At 42.9% G+C, this 18,374-nt stretch overlaps 1 protein-coding gene and 1 long non-coding RNA gene across 2 annotated transcripts in view; one reads left to right on the top strand and one right to left on the bottom strand.

The window, feature by feature from the left end:
- Positions 1-2,226: 2,226 nt before the first annotated feature.
- On the bottom strand, positions 2,227-5,793 carry LOC309863459. Its single transcript, XR_014311055.1, has 3 exons — positions 5,561-5,793; positions 4,383-4,532; positions 2,227-2,456 (listed from the first exon to the last, which is right to left on the bottom strand). It is a non-coding gene; the product is annotated as an uncharacterized lncRNA (long non-coding RNA).
- The window catches only part of MMAA (metabolism of cobalamin associated A), a 64,845-nt gene continuing 51,368 nt past the window's right edge, over positions 4,898-18,374 (top strand). Inside the window, exon 1 of the mRNA XM_082728274.1 lies at positions 4,898-4,916. Within this exon, the coding sequence (XP_082584400.1) occupies positions 4,912-4,916 (5 nt within the window). The 5' untranslated portion in view covers positions 4,898-4,911. The remainder of the gene's footprint in view (positions 4,917-18,374) is intronic.

The following is an 18,374-nucleotide window of genomic DNA, read 5'->3' as shown; positions in this document are numbered from 1 at the left end:
CATGGTTGGGGTGGCCTTTTATATACCATTGACTCACAGTGTGTCTCCCACCAGAGCATCCCCCGGGAATTCAGACATCTAACTGCCTGCTTGACATCTGCACATGGTGTCATCTCAGACTTCACACAGCCAAAACTGAGCTCCTGATCCCATGCTGCTCCCCTATGGGCTCTTCCCCTTCTTGGCAAAGACCACCATCATTCCTCCTGTTGCTAAAGCCAAAGATCTTTTCTTATCCCAATCCATTCCATTAGTAGACCCTCAAAACACATTTCTATCCATTTCTTTCCACTTCTATTCCTTCCATCATAGCCTAAGGCACTATCATTTCTCACCTGGATTCCAACCATCACTTTCTGGCTCATCTCCTTATCACCAGTCTTGCTCTTGCTACGATTGATACTCCACATGGCACCCAGGGAAATCCTTTAAAAATGTGTATCATTTTATGTTACTTCCCAGCACAAAACCTTTCATTGAGTTCCAATAGGTGCTTAGAGTCAAATCCACACTCCTTCCCATGGCCTGTGAGGCCCTGCCTCGGTGGTTCTCATGGCTGGGGAGAATTAGAGTTTGATGGGCGCATTGGGATTGTCACTCTGTTTGAGAGCTGGTGCTGCAACTGGCCTTTAGTGGGCAGGGTGAGGAATGCTAGATGTCCTACAGTGGCAGGGTGGGCCTTCATTCTGCCTATTGATCATTAACGGAGCCTGGGTCCGGACTCAATACCATCTATTAAATGCAAAGTAGAAAAGGATGTGCTGTGTTTTGTACCAAATTTTCTCCCGAACTGTCCCCCATTTCAGAAAATCATCTCCCTGCTGAAGAAGCCACTGGCTGTGTTGGAATCACTATTGCAACCTCCCTTCACATGCACATCAGTTCCACCCAACTGGGCTGTTATGCGCTCACATGTGTCTTCTAGCAGAGTCATGCCTAAGCGTTTACATGTTGAAATACAAAATATTTCATTATAAGTTGCTTTTTTAAACTTACTCCCTTAACAAGAAGTAATGGCTGATTGATGATACCAGTTTGGGCTCATCAGCAAAAATTTTGGTCTAATTCTATTCATCCATTGAGAGATGAGATGATATGTGAAGCATGAATTATTTCCCAATGCATAGACTATGATTATCATAACAATCTTATAACAAAATAAGCAATAATCAACACGGGTCATGTTGGACACGTCTTACTCCTTTCATGGGAAAAATTGCAGATGAGGTCTGTCAATTTCTTGGCCACCTACAAAGAGGAGCAGAAATTTATGGTCTAATACCATTCTTATCTTTCCTAGAGGAATTAGATAGCTTTTGTCCTCTTGATACGTGGTTCAATTTTAAGACAGTGAAGGTGAAATTAACACATATAGGAATTTTATTTTGAGCAGTAGGAGCAGCACTGCAATTCTTTTTAAAGAGGCAGTGGGTCTCAGGTTCAAGATTTAGTGTCTTGTGTGCTCTGGTTCTAAAGTATCTTTCCTACCTGGCTTCATCCCACCCCAGTCCAAATTCTTGAACATATGAGGTTCATTCCCACCTGAGCACCTCTGCACCAGCTATTAATTCCCCCTTCCTCTAAGGCTCTTGCCCTGCTGTTCGGATGATGGCTCCTTCTTGAGTATTACTTCCTTTGGTCCTTGCTGACCTCTCTGGCAGTAGTGGCCCCAAAGGCACCCTCCATCACATCACCAGTGGTCATCACCTATTCAGGGATCTTCTCTGCCTTACACAAAAGAACACAGAACATTGCCTGGGAATATGGTAGGGGCCCAGGACATGTTGGTGGGATTGAAGAATGAATAATGTGAGGCGAGGTAAAGCATCTTGGTGGTAACATACAAATAGTATTTGTAGTTCTGTAACATACAAACTGCAAATGCTTGCAATACAAAATAAAATGTGAAGACATTTGAAACAGTATGGTGGCATGAATGGCACTCATGCTCACCATTTTGTAGATGAAAAATTAGAGCTAACTGAACATACATTCACGATCAATTTGCAAGCTCTTTTTTCCAATTAGGTGTGGTATTTCTTAGTTAAAATATATTTGCGGCCACATATACAGGGTATAAAGTATCATATAAATGACTTCTCGTTCAAACTGGGGTTAAAAACAAAATCACAATGGATGAATATGAGGTCAAATGTCTCCCAGCAAACCTTGAGCACCAATTAAGCAAAGAGAAATATTTGTCAAAAACTGGCATAAGCATAGTGCTTAGGTGAATAAAACTTTTATTAAGAGAGCATACAAAGAGAGATGTGTGTAGGGACGCCTGGGTGACTCAGTTGGTTGGACAACTGCCTTCAGCTCAGGTCATGATTCCAGAGTTTTGGGATCAAGTCCTGCATCGGGCTCCCAGCTCCATGTGGAGTCTGCTTCTCCCTCTGACCTTCTCCTTGCTCATGCTCTCTCTCACTGTCTCTCTCTCAATAAATAAATAAAATCTTTAAAAAAAAGAGAGAGAGAGAGAGAGAGAGAGAGAGAGAGATGTGTGTAAAGAGTGTTAACGGAAAAAAAAAAGAAAAAGAAAAAAAAGTGTTAATGAGCCTGCCTTCAGGCGCCCCCATCTTCAATCCATCCTCTACACGCTCTTTCTAAAATACCAGTGTTATCACTCTACTCCGTTGAAAATCCTTCAGTTTAGTCCTTATCACCATATATGACATGTAAAATAATGAGACCAGGAAGGGCCACCCTCCTGCCGAGCACAGTCTGGCTGTTCCCACCTCTTGGTATGTCCCCACATAGGCCCTAACCTCCAGTGACTCTGGAAAATTTGTTCTCCTCACCCTTGATGACCACTTGCCTTCACACAGCCTCTGTCTGAAAGGTCCTTCTGCCCAGAAAATTCCAACGCATTATCAAGAAGCATTTGGGGCCTCCCTGCAGCTGTCTCGGACAGTGTTGGACCCCCCTCCATTATGTTATCATAACACACTGGACATAGTCTCACTGTAAGCAACGGACACTCCTAGTGTAATTGTCTCCTCGTAGTCCTCCACTCAAGGAGCTGCTGTTTGAACACAGGACTGTATCTCATCTATCTTAGGGTCTGGAGTGTTATGCGAGGTTCAGAATACAATAGGTACTCAGTGAATGCTTGTCTGAGTGAAAAAATGTATTTACTAGACACTTAGATTCTTTTACTGGAGTAAACTGATATCCTGGAAACTGATTTTCTAAACATGATTTTTGTCCTTTCACCCTTGAACACAATTTGCTTTTTCCATGGGGAAGTCTCACCCTGAGTCTGAATGTGAGATCTAAGCAGCCTTTCCTTGGGATTCTCATGTTCTACTTCTTCAGAAGAGTGTTGAGTAAAAATACAGAAGATGCGTGAAGCCAGGTGAATATTTGCGAAGGTTTAATTCAACAAGCTTTCATGGAAGGCATTTGTGACTGGAAGGCTATCTTGGGGTGGGGGGGGCGGGGGGGTTCCCAAGAGTGGAGGATGTGGTCCAGCCTGATGCAGTACTGAGCTGAAGTGGCCCAGCAGACAGTCACAGAAGGAGAGAGCTTGAAGAACCAGGGAGAGCTGGTAGCCCACAAACCCTCAGATATCCACGTGGCGAGGGGGTCGGGGGATATGATGAGTCCCTGAAACTGCAGGTAAAATGTTTTGTGCTCGTATTGAGATGTATTTTCCCTGCAAGTGAATGAGCCCCCAGCTTCCATTAAATTCTCAAAACCATCTGTGACTGATAAAAGGTTAAGATCTCGCCCCATATTGACTTTCCTCCCTCGAGGAAGCAAGCTCCGTCCCGGCAGGCTGCGGCAGCCGTCCCACGGCCACGCCGCACCTCAGCGTGCTGTCTGGGAGCCAGTCTCCAGGGATCTTTCCGCCGCTTGCCCGCGGGTCTTGCCTTCCCGTCAGGGAAGCCTGACGCTTCCGGCGGTTTTCTTAGAAAGGCTTCTTAAGGGGCGCCTGGGTGGCTCAGTGGGTTAAGCCTCTGCCTTCAGCTCGGGTCATGATCCCAGGGTCCTAGGATCGAGCCCCGCATTGGGAATTTCTGCTCAGCAGGAAGCCTGCCTCCCCCTCTCCCTCTGTCTGCCTCTGGGCCTACTTGTGATCTCTGTCAAATAAATAAGATTTTTTAAAAGAAAGAATGAAAGGCTTCTTAAACCGGTTGAATATAATATCAGAGGGTACCACTTTAAAAGTGGGGCGAAGGCGCCCACTTGCTGACTTGCACTTGATCTCCGCTTGACACCAGATTCCGTCCCTGTACTACTAGGACTGAGCGCTCTTTGGACTTTGGTTGGTTTCCCCCAACTCCCCGCCCCCACTCACACATGGTTTTGGGAGATACTTCGAAGTTTCGCTTAAATGTGTACAGCAGGTCCGAACGCAAAATCTGTAATAAAATTACCGAGCTGTGCTGGAGCTCTTAAAAGTGCCGGTTCGTAGGCTCTCCGTTTCTGACGCGATGACGACTTGCTTTACCTGACGACTTGGCTATACCTGGGCCAAGCGATGTATCTTCTTTGAAGGGACTCTGCATTTTGCTCCTTCGTTTTCTCTATAGGGAATGACAGAAGTTCTCCTGAGCAATTCTTGTTCCAGCTCCTTTTTTCTGCTTTTAGAAAGAGAAGCCTCACCGCCCTTTGGTCTGGAATGGTAAAAACGAGGTTCTTCTTCTCTCATGCAACGCACCCCTCTCCAGAATCACAGCCTCGATGCAGTGGCCGTGGAGAGTGGCAAGGTCGGTCGGCGACGGCGTAGCCATTTTCCCAGCTTTGAACCACCACCGAAGGGCGGCAGTTCCGGGTTCCGCCGCAGTTGCCTCTGGGGGTTCTACTTGAGCTTGGAGCTGTGACTGAAAAAGTCTCGCTCCGGAGGTGCTCTCGTGGGGGCAGAGACGGGGGGAGAGCGCCCAAGCCCAATTGCAGAACAACTCCATGAGGTATGTCGCTCTCGTGAGACGGTCGGGGGCGGGGGGGGGGGGTGGTCCGTGTGTGGCTCCCTCTCTCTGAGCGCCTAGAAAAGACTAGATGGTATGGAGGAAGACAGGCCAGGAGGGAAAGGATAGGAACATTCTGTGAATGTGGAGGAGCCAAGCATTAGAATTGTGTGCATGGGAGGGACAACTGGTTTGCCCATTGCACCATTGCAGGTGCGGAGCAGAAGGGAGGGGTGGCTGGGAAGAGGCAGGAGAGCCATGGCCCGGGGCCAAGCGGCAAAGGGCAGGAGAGAAGGAAGAGTTCGGACTGGAGAGCACAAAGAGAAGATTGATCAGAAAGGCCAGCTCTCCACAGTCTGCCCTCCCCCCCATGTCTCCCACATCTCTCCTCGCGCCCACCCTGCTGTCCCACCTACAAAGATAGCACTGCCCGCTTGCCGCCCTGCTTCCCTCCAAGCCTGTCTTGGAGGCTTTTTTCCTCTAGCTTCTAATCATTCATTCATGTATGCAAGCATTTATTCAGCAAATGTTTATTGAGAGCGGCTTCTGGTAAGAGTCAAGATTTCATCTCGCCTTGGAACACAGCTGCCGGGAAATGGCCATGAGGAAGTCAAGCCTGGCACCGTTCCAACAACAGGCTTACTCACCTGCAGCGTGTAGGGAGCCTCTCGTAGAACTGGGGTCACTGGCAGAGCAGTCTCCTCTCTCTGGGTTCTTTCCCAAGTGGCCGTTTGATCAGAACTGACGGTGCATGGGAGTGGCCGAAAGGCAGATGGCCTGGGAAGCTGGCGGTTGGAGAAATGCCCTGTGATATTGATTAGGGGTCGGATGTTTCATTGTTATTATGTGGTACTTCATTTGGCCTGTGGCATTCTTCCCCAAACCCCAGGCCAGCTGTGTGCCTAGTTCTGAATGTTGACTCCCAAAAACCAATCACGGGGGACTTCACTGGGGATGGGGACAGAGACGGAAGACGGGATTGGATGGTAATGCTGGATTTCCCCTGTAAATACGGTGATTACTACAGTGTTCTCGAACGTTCTTCTTTTCCTTCTCTCACAGAGCCTTCTGTTTGGGTTTGAGATTTTTGTTTACAAACACAAAATGTAAACACATTTTTCATTCAGGTAGCATGCCTGTGATTCATTAAGGAACGGCACAGAGGAACTCTTGCAAAGCGACAGTGCCAGACTCTGCTCTCCCCTTTCTTAATTTTGCTGCCCTGAGACCACCACTGTCATCTGTTACTGTTTTTCTTTTTACTTTTTTTTTTTAAGATTTTTATTTATTTATTTGACAGACAGAGATCACAAGTGGGCAGAGAGGCGGGCAGAGAGAGAGAGAGAGAGAGAGAGACGGAGAAGCAGGCTCCCTGCTGAGCAGAGAGCCCAATGCCAGGCTCGATCCCAGGATCTGGAGATCATGACCTGAGCAGAAGGCAGAGGCTTAACCCACTGAGCCACCCAGGCGCCCCGTCCCTGTTTTTCTTTTGCTTCCCATCTCCACAGCTCTAAATAAACTCTTGCTTTTGTTTCTTGATTTATCGACTCTAGACCTTGTGTATTGATCCCGTCCCCATGACAGACGACTCCGCTAGCCTCCGTGGCTCCCGCTCCGTATAGCAGTTTCATGATTCTTGTTTCCTTCACTTTGCACTCAGCTTCTCCTCTCAACCTTGTAACCTGAACCTCTATTTGCACAAAGTTGGAGTTGACAACATTTACACCATGTTCCCTAAACAGAGTCAAGTCTCCTGAGATTCACCCACAGGTTGATTCTAAATGTTCCAGGCTAGTAAACTTCATTGGCATTATCATATCTATGTCAGTAGCATCCAGCTAGAGGCAAGAAGCTCTATGGTTCTAATAACAACAGGACAACAGGATCCCTCAGAGGGAAATGTTTCTGGAGGGAACTTCAAATGGGTTTTCCTTTCCTGTGTTCTCCCATGTACTCAAAATAACATTTGAGTGCAGTTTGCTTTTTATTTGGACCATAACTATTTTTTTTAAGATTTTATTTATTTGAGACAGAGAGAGTACGCACGAGCCTGGATAGGGAGTGGAGGAAGGGACAGAGGGAGCAGGAGAAGTAGACTCCCCACTGAGCAGGGAGCCCCAATGCAGGGCTCCATCCCGGAACCCTGAGACCATAACCTGAGCCACAGGCAGATGCTTAACCAACTGAGCCACCCAGGTGCCCCTGGACCATAACTTTCTAATGATGGGATTTTTTGTTTTGTCTTGTTTTTCTTAGAGTTACTGATTTTTTTCTTTTCTTTTACCTGCGTGTCATAGGTTTTTGATATTGTCATTCAAACTCCAACCTTGGTGTTGCCATGAAGAGATTTTGAAGATTCAGTTGAAACCCCCAGTCAGTTGATTCTAAGTGAGGGAGATTAAAGTGGTAGGCTGAAGTTTCCCTTAGAGAAAAAGAAGAAATTCCTCCTGTGGACACCAGCTTTCACCCTGTACCATGGTTTCAACCTGTTGTCATCTTCCTTTTTGATAATCTGGCCTATGGATTTCAGACTTGTAGAGCCGGGCCCCACAGTTGTGCGAGCAAATCTCTATCGACCCCTCTCTCATTTAACTATCCCTACATCTAATCTATTATCTATCAATCTTCTATTGTCTCTATTTCTTTTCTCCTTGAACATTTCTGGTCCTTTGTTACATCTTCAAGTTTTACCAAAGTCTTCATAATATTATTTAGTCTACCAAATGCCCTCCCCTTTTTTCCAGAGCCCTTCCTCCTGGAACTGTCTCCCTGGCCCTGCATTCTATGTAAGTCAACCCAGACCTGGACGGCTGCTTTCTCAGGACTTCCCTTCATGGTTGTCCCAGGTTGAACTTAAAGTTCCTGGATTCCGTATCAGCCTCTTTGTTGTCTTACTTCCTAATTCTGTTGGGAGTTCAGCTAAAAGTTATTTCCTTAAAAATAAATAAATAAATAAAGGCCAACTTTGAGAAAATGTCTTACATTTCACTCTCCCCCTTGATGGAAAATTTGGGTAACAGAATTGCAAGCTGAAAATATTTCCCCCAAAGAGCTTTGAAGGCATTGTGAAGAGTTTTTCCTTGCTATCTAGGATTGTTGGTGAGAAGCTGATGCCACCAGATTGCTTATCAGTCTTTTTTAGAGGATCTCTTTTTCCACGGAAAGCTTGTGGGATCTCTTCCTTCTTTGTCATGTTAAAAGTCACAATTATAGTTCTAGCTGTTATTAAAAGTATGTCATCAGTTTGGCTAGTGATAGCCTAATCCCTAGAATCTGTGAACATGTTACCTTGCATGGTAAAAGGAACGTTGTAGATGTGAGTTGAAGATCTTCAGATGGGCCAAGGGAAATCACAGATGTTCTTATTATAAGGGAGGGAGGGAAGCTGGAGAGTCAGAATCAAAGAAGAAACTGGGACTAGGAAAGAGACATGAGAGAGAGTAGTCAAATGGAAGACACGGTGCTGCTGGCTTTCAAAGCAAGGGAAGGAGCCACAAGTTAAGGAATGCAGACAAGCCTTAAGAAGCTGGAAAACCCAAGGAAACTTCCTTGATCCTCCTTTAGAAACTCCAGATGGAACATAGACCTGCCCACCCCTTGAGTGTAGCCCAAGACGATCCATTTTAAACTTCTGACGTCCAGACTTGTAGGATAATACATTTGTGTGGTTTTAAGCCACTGAATTTGTGGCAATTTGTTATAGCAATAATATGAAACCAATAATATGAAACCCAAGAGATTTACTCATCTTTGTCATCCAGCCCTTCAGCTGATTGCTTTATTTCAGATATATATTTCCTTTCTAAGACCTATTATTACTGGATTGTTTCTCTTCTACAAGATCCAGTTCTTGTTTTATGGATATAGTATATATTTCATAGGCATATATCTTCTTTCAGACAGAGTATCTCAAAGCGAATTTGAAATATCCTTTATTTTCTAATTTTTTTTCCTGAAATTTTTGGAAATATCTTCTAATTTTTTTTCTTCCTCTGCTACAGATTTTTCTGGGTTTTTGTTGTTGTTGTTGTTGATTTTTAATTTTGGACTTTCTACATCATGGTGCTTGCTTTTCTCAAATGTCTGTTGAACTACTATTCTCCATTCATCCTGAAGAAACAAGCAATTAAAAGGCCCCTTAGAAGCCTAATACCTTCTTGAGTGTCAGCAAGGGGCTTGCTAACCAGCAGGGGTCCCTTCATGGCCATTATGTTAGGGGCATCCTAAATGCCAAAGGAGCAGGGTTTAATTCTTGGAGTCCAAGACCCATGGTGGCTGCCTAGTTCTTCGCAGAGAGTTTGCTGGGGGAAGAATCCTCCAATTTCTTTGTCTTGGAGTAATTGCCAGGCTGGAGCAGTTCTGCAAGCAAAAGCTAGAGAGGGGGATGAGAGAATGCTTCTAAATATTAGTCTTTCTGTTCTCTGTGCTGTGCTATGTTCCTGTGCTGTGTTCTCTGTGCTGTGCTGTGTTCTGTGCTGTGATGTCTGTCATTGCCAGTCCCATCCCACAGCTGTAGCTCTCACCTCATGTTCTAGTCAGATGCTGCTTCCGGTATGCCTCACTGTCAACACTCACCATCCTCTTCACAAATTCCAGAAATGTGTTGAGCTCTCTTACCTGCCCGATGGATCCCTTACGTTTTTTTAATTGCTGAGATTTGTGTTTTTTTGTTTGTTTTAACTTTAGGTTACTTAAGTATAATATTATACTAAAGGGATAATGGAGCTCTATGTGTGCACTTTGGTCTGCCATCTTAAATAAGGTCTCCTGTGGAATTCTGAAACAGCAAAAGCCAGAATGTGGTCAAAGGAAAATCCAACAAAGTCCCTCTTGAGGCAGATGGGCTTGATTGTGCCTTGAATGACAGGAAATACAACCACAGACAAAATAACATGAGGTTTTATATATATATTTATATATATAGTTATATATATATATATATATATATATATATATATGTATATGTATATATATGACAGTTTTAAGTGGTCCATAAATGACAGAGACAGTCAGAAGCACCTCCAGTGTTGACATGCATCATTGTAATGATTTTTTAAAATTTATTTTTTATTTATTTTCAGCATAACAGTATTCATTATTTTTGCACCACACCCAGTGCTCCATGCAATCCGTGCCCTCCATAATACCCACCACCTGGTACCCCAAGCTCCCACCCCCCCGCCACTTCAAACCCCTCAGATTGTTTTTCAGAGTCCATAGTCTCTCATGGTTCACCTCCCCTTCCAATTTCCCCCAACTCCCTTCTCCTCTCTAACTCCCCATGTCCTCCATGCTATCTGCTATGCTCCACAAATAAGTGAGACCATATGATAATTAACTCTCTCTGCTTGACTTATTTCACTCAGCATAATCTCCTCCAGTCCCGTCCATGTTGCTACAAAAGTTGGGTATTCATCCTTTCTGATGGAGGCATAATACTCCATAGTGTATATGGACCACATCTTCCTTATCCATTCATCAGTTGAAGAGCATCTTGATTCTTTCCACAGTTTGGCGACCGTGGCCATTGCTGCTATAAACATTGGTGTACAGATGGCCTTTCTTTTCACTACATCTATATCTTTGGGGTAAATACCCAGTAGTGCAATGGCAGGGTCATAGGGAAGTTCTATTTTTAATTTCTTGAGGAATCTCCACACTGTTCTCCAAAGAGGCTGCACCAACTTGCATTTCCACCAATAGTGTAAGAGGGTTCCCCTTTCTCCACATCCCCTCCAACACATGTTGTTTCCTGTCTTGCTAATGTTGGCCATTCTAACTGGTCTAAGGTGATATCTCAATGTGATTTTAATTTGAATCTCCCTGAAGGCTAGTGATGATGAACATTTTTTCATGTGTCTGATAGCTATTTGTATGTCTTCATTGGAGAAGTCTCTGTTCATATCTTCTGCCCATTTTTTGATATGATTGTCCTGTTTTGTGTGTGTTGAGTTTGAGGAGTTCTTTATAGATCCTGGATATCAACCTTTTGTCTGAAGAAATTGACAACCTGAATAGACCGATATCTAGTAACAAGATTGAAGCAGTGATCAAAAACCCCCCAAAAAACAAGAACCCAGGACCTGACGGATTTCCTGGGGAATTATACCAAACTTTCAAAGAAGAAATAACACCTATTCTGAAGCTGTTTCAAAAAATTGAAGCAGAAGGAAAACTTCTAGACTCTTTCTATGAAGCAAGCATTACCCTGATCCCCAAACCAGGCAAAGACCCTACCAAAAAGGAGAATTTCAGAACAATATCACTGATGAATATGGATGCTAAGATTCTCAATAAGATCCTAGCAAACAGGATCCAACAGCACATTAAAAAGATTATCCACCATGACCAGGTGGGATTCATCCCTGGGCTACAAGGATGCGCTACAACATTTGCAAATCAATCAATGTGATAGAACAAATTAATATGAGGAGAGAAGAACCACATGGTCCTCTCAATTGATGCAGAAAAAGCATTTGACAAAATCCAGCATCCGTTCCTGATTAAAATGTTTCAAAGTATAGAGATAGAGGGAACATTCCTGAACTTCATAAAATCTATCTATGAAAGACCCACAGCAAATATCATCCTCAATGGAAAAAGCTTGCAGCCTTCCCGTTGAGATCAGGAACACGATAAGGATGCCCATTCTCACCACTCTTGTTCAACATAGTATTAGAAGTCCTAGCAACAGCAATCAGACAACAAAGAGAAATAAAAGGTATCCAAATTGGCAATGAAGAAGTCAAACTCTCTCTCTTCGCAGATGACATGATTCTTTATATGGAAAACCCAAAAGACTCCACCCCCAAACTACTAGAACTCATACAGCAATTCAGCAACATGGCAGGATACAAAGTCAATGTACAGAAATCAGTGGCTTTCTTATACACTAACAATGAAAATACAGAAAGGGAAATTAGAGAATCGATTCCATTTACTATAGCACCAAGCACCATAAGATACCTGGGAATAAACCTAAACAAAGAGGTAAAGGATCTGTATTTGAGGAACTACAGAACACTCATGAAAGAAATTGAAGACACAAAAAGATGGAAGACCATTCCATGCTCTTGGATCAGAAGAATAAACATTGTTAAAATGTCTATACTGCCTAGAGCAATCTATACTTTTAATGCCATTCCGATCAAAATTCCACTGGTATTCTTCAAAGAGCTGGAGCAAATAATCCAAAAATTTGTATGGAATCAGAAGAGACCCTGAATCGCTAAGGAAATGTTGAAAAACAAAAATAAAACTGGGGGCATCACACTACCTGATTTCAAGCTTTACTACAAAGCTGTGATCACCAAGACAGCATGGTACTGGCATAAAAACAGACACACAGACCAGTGGAACAGATTAGAGAGCCCAGATATGGACCCTCATCTCTATGGGCAAATAATCTTCGACAAAACAGGAAAAAATATACAGTGGAAAAAAGACAGTCTCTTCAATAAATGGTGCTGGGAAAACCAGGCAGCTATATGTAGAAGAATGAAACTTGACCAGTCTCTTACACCATACACAAAGATAAACTCAAAATGGATAAAAGACCTCAATGTGAGACAGGAATCCATCAGAATCCTAGAGGAGAACATAGGCAGTAACCTCTTCGATATCAGCCACAGCAACTTCTTTCAAGATATGTCTCCAAAGGCAAAGGAAACAAAAGCGAAAATAAACTTTTGGGACTTCATCAAAATCAAAAGCTTCTGCACAGCAAAGGAAACAGTCAAGAAAACAAAGAGGCAACCCACGGAATGGGAGAAGATATTTGCAAATGACAGGACAGACAAAAGGTTGATATCATGTGATGATTTATGTGTCACCTTGATTAGGCTGCAGGATGCCCAGAGAGCTGGTAAAATGTTATTTCAGGGTGTGTTTGTGCAGAAGTTTCCAGAAGAGATTAGCATTAAAGTCCATAGACTGAGTAAAGAAGGTCATCCTCACCAATGTGGGTGGGCACCATCCAGTATAGTGAGGACCAAAATAGAACAAAAAAGCAGAGGAAGGTGAATTTGCTTGTTTTGCTTGAGCTAGGACCTCCATCTTCTCCTGCCTAACTTGGGTGCTCCTGGTTCTCAGACTTTTGGATTTAGACCAAATTATACCCTTGGCTTTCCTATTCTCCCTCTTGCATCTCTCTTCTCAACCTCCACAATACGTGAGCCAATTCCTACAATAAACATATAAATATAGATATATAATTGTGTGTGTTTATATACCTTAACTCACATTTTTTTCAGTCATTAGCACTGGAGACCACCATTCATTCAATAAATGGTTTATTAAGAACATCTGTTTAGGGAAGCCTGGATAGCTCGGTCAGTTAAGTGTCCAACTCCTGATTTCGCCTCACCTCATGATCTCAGGGTTGTGAGATGGAGCCCACGAGTCAGGGTCTGTGCTCAGTGGGGAGTCTGCTGGAGATTCTCTTTCTCTTTCTTTTTGCCCTCTGCCCCTCCCCCTGTTCACACACATTCTCTCCCTCTCAGATAAATAAATCTTAAAAAAAAAAAAAAAATCATCTGTTTAGTGCCAGATGCTGTCCTAGATGCTTTCAATATAATACTGAGCAAAAACAGTTGTGCTTCCTGTCCTCACAGAGTTAACACTCTTGTGATCACACAAGTAAATGTAAAATTATGCCCAGGATAGTGCTTTGAATGACTGGGACATTAGTCTACAAGAGTGAACGGGAGGCTTGCTGACCAAAACTGAGGGATAGGTGAAGGTTTCTGGGAGGAACTGACTCAGGAGTAACTTTCAATATGTACCAGTATATATTTTATAAGCATGTATGTATATTATATTATTGCATATTTGGATTTCCTCAAACACACACCATGTGAGAAATGGTAGAGTAGGAGTGAAAAGTGTTCAGCCTAAGTGTCACGAGACCTGAGAGTCCCGGAGTCTTTGAGTTTCAACTTTGTCAATGGATGGCTCTCTGGTCTTGGACAACTAGATTTCACTACCCCAGAGCAGGAGTCCTTTTATCTGTAAAATAAAGGGGTTGGGTCAAACAATCTGTTGGGTCATTTTCTGATCTAAAAGTCTCTCAAAATATGTACATTTTATTAGGAGTTTTGTCTCCCTTAAGTGTCCTGACTTAAGAAATAATTCTGGTTGGGTCATGTACATGTACTTTGCAATACTAAGGATCGTTTGTTCAAGAAATATCTTTCAAGTGCTTATTATCTAATTGCATGAGTGTGTAAAGAGAGACAAGAGAACGACTGAGCAAATGTGAGTAAGATGAGCCATTTTAAGTGAAAGCAGAAATATATCTCTATGTCACAAATACTTATTTTTAAGGATTTTATTTATTTATTTGACAGACAAAGATCACAAGTAGGCAGAGAGGCAGGCAGAGAGAGAGGGGGAAGCAGACTCCCTGCTGAGCAGACAGCCCAATGCAGGGCTCGATCCCAGGACCCTGAGACCATGACCTGAGCCAAAGGCAGAGGCATAACCCACTGAGCCACCCACGAGCCCTACAAATACATATTTTCTTTCTTGGAGACGTGTTGACTGAACAGAGTTTTAAGCAACAACTATTTTTTGAGCATTAATTAAGTATTCCTTTGGGACTTTTGCTCCTGGTTTCATTTTAAATTGTAAAAGTTCCTAAAATATTAACATATGATAGTATCGACTACTCTTGAAATATTATTCATGAAACTAGATGGAAGCTTGTGTCTATGTGCATGCGTGTGTTTGTATAGAGTTTATTTATTGGCAAAAAAAGCACTCCTTGGCAGAAACACAAGATCTACTTTCTTTATTTTTTTTTTTTTATTTTTTTAAGATTTTATTTATTTGTTCAGAGAGTGTACAGGCAGGCAGAGTGGCAGGCAGAGGGAGATGCAGGCTCCCCGCGGAGCAAGGATGTGGGGCTCAATCCCAGGATGCTGGGATCATGACCTGAGCCCAAGGCAGCCGCTTAACCGACAGCCACCCAGGCGTCCCACAAGATCTATTTTCTAAGTCCATAGAAACATCCTTAGAAATGGGCCCAAGTGATTTGGCAAATTGAAAGAGAATACTTCCATGTGACCAATAAACCAAAAGAGATTTTAGAATTAGGCAAGTTCTGTGTTCTTGAAGTGCATGATCTTTAATCCTCTATTATTTTGTGCTTATTCTTATACTTGATCAGAAATGTTTATGCTTTGGAAACAATGATATCCCTAAGTGAATAAACTGCCCATATATTTTAAAAAATAAAGATACACACTTCCATCTTTGAAATTAATTTCAAAGTATGCCTGATAGTGTTCCCTACTTTTAATTCCTACTTTATTTTTGTTATTATTATTGTTTGTTTTTGTTAAGATTTTATTTACTTATTTGAGAGAGAGAGACAGATAGTGACAGAGACAGCGAGGGAGAGCACAAGCGGGGAGGAGAGGGGGAAGAAGACTGCTCCTGAGCAGGGAGCTAAATGCGGGGCTCCATCCAAGGGCTCTGCTGGGATCCTTACCTGAGCCGAAGACAGAAGCTTAATGCTTAACCAACTGAGCCACCCAAGGGCCCCTTGATTCCTACTTTGGAGTAAATCCTCTAGCCTTTGGGAGCTTCAAGCTGGTGACCTAGAGGGTCCTCAAATTTAAGAGAATTTGCTATTTAACCAGAGGAATGGTCCCTCTACTCGCAGAGTGAGAACTCAGTTGCAGTGTAGCTAAACTCACAGAAGTACCTTGTTGTACCAAGACTTCTGTGGGGAGTATTAAGGTGGTGAGAAAGGAAGAGACATAGATGACAAGGGCGGCGGGGGGGTCCCACACTGGAGTCCTTAAAAAAGACTCTGGTTTCACCAACACAGCCTTTCCTTCCTGGAAACAGTGGTTCCCCCAGCAGCAGGCAGTCTTCAATCTCTTTTGATCTCCAAGGGACTTTGAAATAGGAACATAATTACACAAAAGGTTTTGGGTGGCACATGGAAATACTTAGGGAGCATCATCTTTGGAAAAGATGATGATTTCTACAGATTTCAATTCAAAAGTCAAATTTCTTTGCTGGAAGATGGTTTGCATTTTTCCCATTTTCTCCCTTGAACTTGGCGTTTCTATTGCTAACCACCATTGGTCGTCCAGAGTATGCAGGGGAGGACAACCAACGCATAGATAAATATACGTGAATTGCTAACAGGTGTCTCTCGACCTTATGGTCACTTTTCAGGATCCATCTAAGAACTAGGTTATAGGCAATTATGTTAGAGACACACATCACGTTGATCAGCTGTGGCTCTACCTAACTAGTCAAATGCAGCTGTGGAGGGATCAGGAAAAGCTGACCGATTCTGTCCTTAAAAATGGCATTAAAGGGGCACCTGGGTGACTCAGTGGGTTAAAGCCTCTGCCTTCAGCTTGGGTCATGATCTAAGTTCCTGGGATCGAGCCCCACATTGGGCTTTCTGCTTGGCGAGGAGCCTGCTTCCTCCTCTCTCTCTGCCTCTCTGCCTGCTTGTGATCTCTCTCTCTCTGTCAAATAAATGAATAAAATCTTTCAAAAAAAAAGAGCTATTCCTAAAAAAAAAAAAAAAGGCATTATAATGCAACCCAGAAGAGATCAAATGTATGAAGGTGTTTATGTATTTCCTGAATCTATGAAGTCTGTGCCAATGGTTCAGACCTACATTTTAATATTATATTTATGTATTTATAAATGTGGAATTTTTTAGCCACTTAAAAATGATACTGTGGACAGTAAGACTATTCTGTACATACTTCTGGAAACTGATGTTTAAATTAAGTGTGTACAGAATGGTCTTCCTGTAGTATATAAATGTGAATATTTATAATAAGAAGAGGCCTGAACTGATACCTAGAAATTGTTAATAGAGATGACTCCCAAATAGTGGGATCATGGGTGTTTTAGTCCTTTTGCTGATCTGTGTTTTCTAACACAGATAAGATTTCCATAAGATTGCATTGCTTTTCTAATAAGAAAAAAAAAAAGATTAACGTCATTTAAACATACTGTATAACAGAAACTTTCCGTAAGATTGCATTGCTTTTCTAATAAGAAAAAAAGATTAATGTCATTTAAACATACTGTATAACAGAAAGTGTTAAGATCATTTGACAGTGACTAAGCCACAGATAATTTGCAGTGATCACATAAAACAGGGGTGAAAAGCAAAGAAATGGCAATATAAATGATTCTGATAAGGGGAAAACTACTCTAAGCTGGGTGACCAACCCAGCAAGGGAATTCCAGTCCCTGTCTCAAAGCCCTTCCGGGTTCTTCTTTCCTGCCCCGTGTCCCGCATGTGCCAAAAGTACCAAGTATGCGGATAGAAGAGTATAAATTACCCTCCCTGCTTGTGCTTGGGACTCAGACCTTTAGAGAGCACTCACCACCGAGCCCGCTGGTGTTAAATAAACCTCCCATCCTCCAGAGTCTCTGAGAGCTGCTTGGTTCTTCCGCCAGGATCCAGTCCAGGTTCCATAACAAGTCCTTTCATTCTGACACCAATTTCAATGTGTGGGTTTTTTCCCTACTACCAAGCAATTCTCCAACACTACCTGGGTGTCCTATAATTCAGTTCAATTCAATTCTGACACTATCTACAAGATCACCTCAGATCCCATGGGGTCAGGATTCAGTCCTATGACATCCCTCCCCTGCCCCCCACACACACTTTCAGATGCCAGATGCAAGTCAGACTGTCACCTGGGCTTCCAACCCACCAGCTATAGATCGGAGGGCTTGGTTAATTTGCTGGAGCAGCTCACAGCACTCAGAGAACCATTTTACTTAATAGATCACTGATTTATTACAAAACGATGTAACTCAAGGACCAGCTGGAAAGATGCATAGGGCTAGGTATGGGGGAAAAGGCAGAACTTCCATCCTCTGTGAACACGCCTTTCTCCCAGCGCCTGCAAATGTTCAGCAACCCAGAAACTCCAAACCCCATCTTTTGGTGGTTTTTATGGAGGTTTCATTATATAGACATGATTGGTTTAAATCATGAGCCATTGGCAACTGATTCAACAACCTCCAGTTCCTCACCCATCTCCAAGGTCAGAGAGGTTGAACAGGAAGTTTTAACCCTCTTATCAACCCTCTTATCAACTGGTTGATTCCCCTGGCAGCCAGCCAGCTTTAGATACTTTCCGGAAGTTACCTTATTAACATAAATTCAGGTGAGGTTGAAACGGGTTTGTTTTATTGTTCTTATCACTTAGGAAATTCCAAGGGTTTGGGGAACTCTGTGCCAGAAATGGGGATGAAGACCACATACGTGTTTCTTATAGATCACAAGATCACAATTCTGTAGTGTGGCCTTTCCCGAAGTGTGCTTCCCAGACCACAGGTCCCACAAAATGCTATGTGAAACATAAAAAAAAAAAAAAAGGAGGCCTGTATCTAATACTTGAAATGTTTGATTTCAACCTTAGAGATTATGATAAATGGAATCCTACTCCACTTTGATTTCCTTTG

Source organism: Mustela nivalis (assembly GCF_964662115.1).
Source record: "Mustela nivalis genome assembly, chromosome: 4".
Lineage (NCBI taxonomy): Eukaryota > Metazoa > Chordata > Mammalia > Carnivora > Mustelidae > Mustela > Mustela nivalis.
This window is presented reverse-complemented; position numbering and strand designations above follow the sequence as displayed.